Source organism: Phalangium opilio, unplaced genomic scaffold (assembly GCF_054372755.1).
Source record: "Phalangium opilio isolate 3A_F unplaced genomic scaffold, DU_Popi_V2 ptg000011l_1, whole genome shotgun sequence".
NCBI classification, from domain to species: domain Eukaryota; kingdom Metazoa; phylum Arthropoda; class Arachnida; order Opiliones; family Phalangiidae; genus Phalangium; species Phalangium opilio.
The window spans coordinates 10,530,853-10,539,207 of record NW_028324147.1 but is presented as its reverse complement, the minus strand read 5'-3'; the positions used below and the strand labels follow the sequence as shown (position 1 = coordinate 10,539,207).

Below are 8,355 nucleotides of genomic sequence, written 5' to 3'. Positions count from 1 at the left end.
ATGAGAGATATCACAGGCATAGATGGGCACTATCATATCATTTGATAGTTTTACCACTTGATACGATAGAAAACTAAATCTGCCCCAATCAAAGTATCAATTTTGATAGTTATTTTCGAGAAAAATTTGAATTATAATGATCGATTGAGTTTGATAGCTTAAAAAGTGCACTCAAAGTTGATATGATTCATTGATTCGTTGAAATCTTCTAGAGAAAAATATCGATTCTCAACGTGATCTGGCTACTAACCCCATCTTTTAGAAATCATAAAAAATGATAGGCATTATTCCTTGAGAAATATATTGATTTTTTGAGTGATTTTATTTGGAGACATCTGTTTTCTGATTTCATTTTAAAAGAATTATGAGCTAATCTTTGATAGGCAATTTTGATAGTTATGAAAATTTCTGGAAAGATAAGTCGTTTTTTGAATGATATCGAAGTTTTTAATATATTTGAACGTTAGCAAGTGTAGGTTTATTCTATAAGAAGATTCTGTATTTGGTGGTCGTTATAACCCTCTCAAACAAATAAATAAAAATAAAATAAACGATGGTTCAACAGTTCAAACTGTGAAGACGGAGCTTCTTGTATATAGAAGCTCCGTGCTGTCACTGATGTGAACGACTACTCGAGGAGGAAGAACGATTCCACGAAATCATCCAAACGTAGAAGTAGATAAATTAAAGTGTAGATTTTCTGATTTTTATTACCCACAGTTATTAATTGCAATTTTTGCCTTTAATTATTATTAGTTAACCGTTTATAGTAGATGGTTTAGATTAAATCGAGGGCGAATAATTTGAAAAAGTTTGGATAGTAGCTTTTGAACTATAAACAGTCAACAAGTCAAACTTGAGAAATGAGATTATGGAAATTATATGAATATATGAAAATATTCGAAATTCTACAAAATCAGGAAATATCAGGAATCCATTAAACAGTGTAAAATTAGGTAGAGACCAAATCAGTTTGATCGAAAACAATCAAATTTAAAGTCCGGAGATTAAATGATCGATTAATTTAGTCGTTTCTAAAGATTTCAATTTGATTTGATAGGCAAAAAATCTATCTAACAATGAGAGCCAATCTAACATATTGAAGGAAGATTTGATAGTTTCACCATCTATGATTTGTTGAGAGGGAAAAATCTATCTAACAAATAATGCCGGTCTAAAATATAGCTAGAAGAATTGATAGTTTCGCCAAATATGATAGTTTGAGAGGAAAAATATCTATCTAACCAGCAGTGTCAGTCTAAAATATAGTCAGAAGAGTTGATAGTTTCGCTATCTATGATAGTTTGAGAGGAAAAATATCTATCTAACCCAAGGTCTATAGAGTTGCCGCTTCGCTAATATAGGTTTGCTCACGCGCCCCAAGGTTAGTAAAGTATAAAATCGCTATAATAGGTTTGCTCAATCAAGGTCAAAAGCTTATCTTTTTTAAAGATTGTTCATTGGCTGTTAGTTTTGACGTCACTGAGAGACCCAAAAAACAAACGGCTCGATGATTTTGAATTTGTGATGGCTGGTTGATTGGATTTAGAGTAAAGATAGAGTGCCAATTTTATTGAATTGTAAGTTTTTAACTCTTGAAATTGATCTGTAGATTATCTTAATTAGGTTTTTAAACGTTACATCCGTTGAGTTCTTATAAATTTAAAGTTAAAAGTAGCGCAATGGGCAAGGCTTATGGTAAAGACTTTGGGTATGGTTTTGGACGTTTGGCGTTTGGGTAATAACAAAAGTAGATAAATTGGTAATAATTTCTGTTGAAGAACTTTAAGAAGTTGTGCCATTATGATAATTTCTGTCAGAACTTTCTCTATACGGTTGTAATTTAATAGATTATAATTATTTTCTATTTAGGGAAGGTGTAAATTGGTAAATAATGCCGGGAACAAGATGTGCAGTTGCCGTGTGTAACAATAGTCTGCTTAAAACCAAAAATAATAAGTCTACAGCCAATATTCGTTATTATTCTTTTCCTAAAGAACCTGGGCTTAGAAAAATTTGGGTCAACAAATGTAGAAGGGTTGGGAAATGGAATCCATCGACTAGTCGAATCTGTTCCAAACACTTCAAAGATGATAATTTTGAACGTGATATGCAAGCGGAACTTTTAGGGCTTCCTGAACGCAAAGTGTTAAAGTTCAATGCAGTGCCAACTGAAAACTTATTACAATGTAACACTGGAAAAACTGCTTCTCTGTGTGACAGAGAGGCAAGGTTATGTAGAAGAAACAGAAGAAAAACTGCCCAAGATATCATAGCATCAACGTCTGTTGCATCAGAAGGTAATGAAATGCCAGAAATGGTTAACAACCAAAATGCTGTGGATGTTGAAATTTCCCCAATCCAAGAAGATACACCAAGAAATCTTGTAGAAATACCCAGTGAAAATATTAATCTAATCAAGAACTTAAAGGCTAGAATAAGCTTTTTAGAAAAGAGTCGTAGTCGAGTAATTAAGCAACGTAAGCAAAAAGACACAGTAATTCGAGACTTGAAAGTACAACTTTCAATGCAAACCCTTGTTTCTAAAAGAGCTCTTAAAGACCTCAAAGCCTTAAAAACCAAGAAAAACAAAAAAGCAAAGTATAATTCAAAATTAGCTGATATTTTGCGGGTGGTGTTTTCAGATAGTCAGATAAAGAGACTTTTGGGGAAAAAAAGGGTTAATTGGGGTTCTGAGGATTTAAAAAATGCATTCACCCTGCGCTATTTTAGCAAACGAGCCTACGTATTTTTGAAAAAGGACCTTCATATTCCCCTACCAGGTCTATCTACCTTGAGAGCTTACGCCTCTAAACTAAATTTAAGACAAGGTATATTGACAGATGTTTTAAATTTGATGAAAGTTACTGGTAGTGTAAAACCCACGCGTGAGAAACTTGCAGTTTTGACATTTGATGAAATGAAAGTTCAAAGTCAATATGAGTATGATGTTAAAGCAGACCAGGTAGTGGGCAAACATGAACAAATGCAAGTGGCTATGGTCCGAGGGCTGTATGGAAATTGGAAACAACCAATATACATTGGCTTTGACCAAAAAATGACAAAAACCTTACTGTTAGAAATTATCACCAAGCTTCACGAAGCTGGATATCTTGTTGTATCAACAGTTTGTGACATGGGTGGAGGGAACATGGGGTTGTGGCGTGAACTTGGAGTAAATATTAACAGAAATTGGTTTTATCATCCTAGTGTTAGTGAACAATTAATTTACTGCTTCGCAGATGCACCCCATGCACTAAAATTAATTCGAAACTGGCTTTTGGACAAGGGATTTATTCTGGAAGATGGGGATGTTGATGTAAATAGAAAACCTTTAGACGAATTACTAAAATTAGACTTTAACGAACTTAAAATGTGTCACAAACTAAGAGCAATTCATTTGGAATGCCGAGGGCCAACAAGGCAAAATGTAAAACTAGCTGCTCAGCTGTTATCTAACAATGTTTCAAAAGCATTATATTCAATTTACATTTCCAAAAAACAAAGTCATTCTTCAGATGAAAATCTTGAAGACTACCAAAATCTATCCAAATTCATAGAAAAGGTCAATGCGTGGTTTCAAATTTTCAATTCCTACACTGAAAATGATCCTGTTAAAATTAAATGTGCGTTTGGTGTTCATTTAACAGAGCAGTTAGAGGCATTAAATGAAATGTCTAATCTAATAGATGACATGAGGTGTAAAGGAACGAAATGCCTACAAATTTTTCAAAAAGGGTTGCTGATCTCTATTAAGTCTCTTAAAGACTTATATTTTGACCTTAAAAATAAATTTGGCTATAAATATATCTTAACTCATCGTTTAAATCAAGACTGCCTCGAGAATTTTTTCTCTCAGGTTCGTACTAGAGGAGGCTTAAATGATCACCCAACGCCTCTTAATTCAATATACCGAATTAGAATGATTATACTGGGAAAAAATCCTGGTGTATGTCACCAAAATAGCAATACGTCTGATTTAAGCCAATCTGAGTATCTTTCTAGTGATATTGTAAATTCTCCATCTTTTCAGGAAGGAGAATATGTTTTAGCTAGTGCCTTTAAAAAAGCCTCAATAGAACCTATTAATCCAGATTGCAGCACAGCTGCAGATCTTAATAGTTTGATTGATGACAATAAAACATATTTAGCAAATAGTGACTCATCAAAAACTATTAAGAATACTAATGAATTGGACGAGAGTGATTTTTCAAAGTTGGAGGAAAATGGTATTGAGCTTTGCGCGGGTTGGCTAGCGAAAAAGCATAACAAAAAGTTTCCTGATTTGAACTTAACTGAAACTAAAACACTCTCGGACCATAGTTATGAGTTGCCATCTTGGGCAAATTTTTTATCTTACGGAGGCTTAGCAATCCCATCCTCTTCATTTTTAGCAACTGTTAATACATTCGAATCAGTTTTTAGATCTTATCTACCACAGTTTTCCCTTTCAAACGAGCCAAATCTAGTCAAAAATATCAGTGATTTAATTTTGCAAAGTTCTTCATTACCCAAGGAATTAGTACAATCTTTTGTGAAGTTAAGAGTATTCATTAGAATAAAATTCCTTAATAATGTCAAAAAAACAGATGCTGAAAATGGTGACAGTGGTCGGAAAAAGGCCAAAAAAATGAACAAGATAATTCATTAGTTTCACCCGCTTAAGAGTTTAGCCTATCTTATTTGAAATGCTTCTTAAAATACCATTAACTTTTGCCTTTTAAAACTGTGATATGAAATAAGAATCTTTTAAATTTACTTGTTTCCGTTTTCGAGAAACTAGGCTCCAAGCCATATTGCCCTTTAAATTCTGTGATAAGCATTATCATATCAAATAATAAAACAATAAATCTAATAAAAGATTAACTTATGTTCCTAGAAATAATTCTCCAAGTCAAACTACCTTTCATCTGTTATGCTAAAGATTCATATTTATTATTTAATAAACATATGTTCCTAGAAATGATTCTACAAGTCAGACTACCTTTCATCTGTTACGTTAAAGATTCATATTTATTATTTAATAAAAAAATGTTCCTAGAAATGATTCTACAAGTCAGACTAACTTTCATCTGTTATGTTAAAGATTCATATTTAATAAAAAAAAGTGTTTATTAGCAACGAATGTTTGTGTTTATTCCAGAATTACATCAGTTTTCTTGAATATATCCAACGTAATCTCGCTATGTAGACAAAATATATTGCAATAATTAACCACAATAATTTACATTGCTTTAAATTGGTTTGTTTCAAATTCTGAAACATGTAAACTATTGTAGTTTGTGCATTCAATTTCAATATCCAATTATCCATTCTTTACCTTAAATTTGCAAAGTTTAGCCATTGGGGTTGTAAAGTTCAGTACTACAATGGATGGGGAATATAATTGAAAATTATTCAACGATAAACAGAAAAAAAAACACTTCTCTCTCATATTTTAAAGCCCTAAAAGAAAAAATAACTAAATATCCTTAAATTTGAATAATCAAATACCCTTGGGCCTTGGCAATAGCAAAAAAGTCAAAAACACCATGGTCAATTATTCGGCGTTCAGCCTCCTAAATTCAACAATATTATTGAAAATAATGTAATAAAAACTCTTCCCTCGAACATTTTGCACGTAAAAATAACAAAAAATGGGATGAAAATAGTTTGAAAACTTTGAAATTGCTTCCCTATTCGTATAATCAATGGCCTTGACAAGCAAAAACAAACATTCTTCCCCCTCGGGGGTCTCTCGGTGACGTCAGACCAACCGCCCGCGAAAATTTGAAAATTCCGAAACTCGATCGAGCACCCCTTGCACGCGCCCATCTTTTACCTTCGAAAATTCGCGACTTTTATTGGCTGCCGAATATGACGTCTCCCGTAGACCTTAGTGAAGCATCGTCTGCTTATGTATAGTCTTTCGAGGCGCGAGTTGTGCAGCTTGTGCTGTATTGGCATCCTCAAAGGTAAATTAATTACTTTATTCTGATAACTTTTTTGTATGAAATATTAATGCTAAATTAGGAAGCTTTTAGAGATATTTGGAACTTGCTTCTTTAGTTTATTTGTATTAAGACTTAAGGGATAAGACTAGGGACTCGGTTCGGGTTGTTATAACTTATTTGGGTGCAAAACCAAAATACTAATGTGAATAAATTGTATATTTTTAGATTCATACATAATAAAAATTTATGAGCCATGCCTGGAACAAGGTGCGCGGTCGCGACGTGCAATAATAGCCTAGTTTTAACCAAAAAGAATGATAGTACAAAACATATTGTGTATCACAAATTTCCAAATGACATTCATAGGAGAAAGGTTTGGGCATTTAAATGCCGCAGAGAGGATAAATTCAATCCCATGACTAGTCATGTTTGCTCGCAGCACTTTAACGAACATGCCTACAAAAGGGATCTTAGGTCTGAGTTGCTGGGGATTCCTAATAAAAAGGAATTATTGGAAGACGCTATTCCAACTGAAAATTTGGGACTGAAAGGAAGTCAAAACTGTAAATCTACAGAGAGAAAATCCAGAGTGCAACGAAGAGAGGAGCGAGTCATCATTAACAATTTAATAAAGAAATCTAGTCCTTCTGCAATTGATAATCTCACGAATGAAGCAACTAATGTTCAAACTAATTGTGATAACATGGATCGTAGCCCTGATCATATGATTCCTAAACGTGATACTGTTGTTTTTAAACGCAAACCATGCTGTAAATGCGAGAGATTAGAGAAACAAAATAGAACATTACGAGCTCATTATAGCAAATTGAAAATTAAAGAAATGAAAAATGAGAAGAAAATTAAAGAATTAAAAATTGAACAAGCAATGAAGAGTGTAATTAGTACTGAAGAAGTAAAGAAACTCAAGAGAATGAAGAATGACAAAAGGAAAAAAGAAGAATTTAAGGAGAAATGCACCAATATTTTAAATGATATTTTCTCACCTAGTCAAATTAAGAAACTAATGGGGAAAAAAATGGTTATCTGGTCTGCCGATGATCTCGCACGGGCTTTTACTTTGCGATACCTTAGCAGAAAAGCTTATATGTTTTTAAAAAATGACCTGCGATATCCATTACCAGGTTTGTCAACATTAAGGCGGTATGCATCAAAACTAAATTTAAGACAAGGAATTTTACAAGATGTTTTAAATATTATGAAACTAGCTGGATCTAAAAAATCAAATATAGAAAAAATATGTGTCATAACGTTTGACGAAATGAAAATTTCATCGCAATATGAATATGATGTGAAAGCCGATCAAGTAGTTGGAAAACATAGTCAAATGCAGGTAGCAATGCTTAGGGGCTTATTTTCACCTTGGAAACAACCTGTTTACATTGGCTTTGATACCAAAATGACTAAAAAACTGTTGTTGGACATAATATCCAAAGTTCATGAGGCAGGGTATTTAATAGTCTCATCTGTCTGTGATATGGGGGGAGGTAACATGGGTTTATGGAGAGAAATGGGTGTATCTATCCATAAAAATTGGTTTCAACATCCCATAGCAACTGATCAAATTATTTATTGCTTCGCTGATGCCAAAAAATTCTATAAAAAATATGCCAATCTGGATTTAAGAGACTCAAGTCAGAGTGATCATTGTTATCAATTACCATCTTGGGCTACAATATTATCTTATGGCGGTTTAATTGTTCCTAGCTCTACTTTCTTAAAAGCAATGAATTCATTTGAAACCATTTTTCGTAATTTCCTTCCAAACAAAGTCCTCGCCAACGAAATAAATATTGTTAAAAACATATCCAATTCAATTCACCAAGAACATGAAACTTATCCTTTGGATTTAATCCATTCATTTGTCAAATTAAGAATTTTCATTAGAATGAAATATCACAATTCAATCAAGCCCAGCAAGACAGATTGTGGGAGAAAATTAGGTAAAAAATTTAAGAAAATTGTAAACTAAAGTTCCTATAATTGTTATAATTGGCTGGAGTTTTCAAATTAAGATCTCAAAACTCATCAATAGAAATAAAATTCATTTCATTGGAATTATACTTGGTTTAAATTTTTTTGGTCTAATGCATTGATTACTTATCACCGTTATTAAGTAATTGTAATCATTTTCCTCTTGAATTTAAAGAAAATCATAATAGGTACTGAACTATGAAGTTTGATAGAAGCATAAAGTTTCGGTTTCTGCCTTACTATTTATTAAAATGTGCACAATTATCTATGCCAAACCCTTTCTAATTATTTAATTTAAAAAATATATAAAAATTATGCCCTATAATTAGCGTTTTAAAAATAAATTTCATGGCAATTCTCATATAGTCTACCGTACAGAATCAAAACCGCGCGCGCTTGAGGTCTAAGGCTGACGTCACGTAAGGGGGGG

General features: G+C 32.8%; 1 protein-coding gene and 1 long non-coding RNA gene across 4 annotated transcripts; one reads left to right on the top strand and one right to left on the bottom strand.

The window, feature by feature from the left end:
• Window positions 1-5,093: 5,093 nt before the first annotated feature.
• LOC149712099 (uncharacterized) lies at window positions 5,094-5,804 on the bottom strand. The gene is made up of 2 exons (XR_016377763.1): window positions 5,321-5,804; window positions 5,094-5,256 (listed from the first exon to the last, which is right to left on the bottom strand). It is a non-coding gene; the product is annotated as an uncharacterized LOC149712099 (long non-coding RNA).
• A 5-nt stretch (window positions 5,805-5,809) lies between these two features.
• Window positions 5,810-8,014, top strand: LOC149712098 (uncharacterized). Of its 3 annotated transcripts, none has more exons than XM_089860675.1 (3): window positions 5,810-5,954; window positions 6,159-6,306; window positions 6,373-8,014. In XM_089860675.1, the coding sequence occupies exons 2-3, from the start codon at window positions 6,187-6,189 to the stop codon at window positions 7,921-7,923; spliced, it is 1,671 nt and encodes a 556-aa protein (XP_089716801.1). In that variant the 5' UTR covers window positions 5,810-5,954; window positions 6,159-6,186; the 3' UTR covers window positions 7,924-8,014. The 3 variants fall into 3 exon arrangements, with proteins under 3 accessions (XP_089716801.1, XP_089716802.1, XP_089716800.1); XM_089860676.1 differs by having other exon boundaries at window positions 6,159-7,075; window positions 7,160-8,014; XM_089860674.1 differs by having other exon boundaries at window positions 6,159-8,014.
• The last annotated feature ends 341 nt before the right edge of the window (window positions 8,015-8,355 follow it).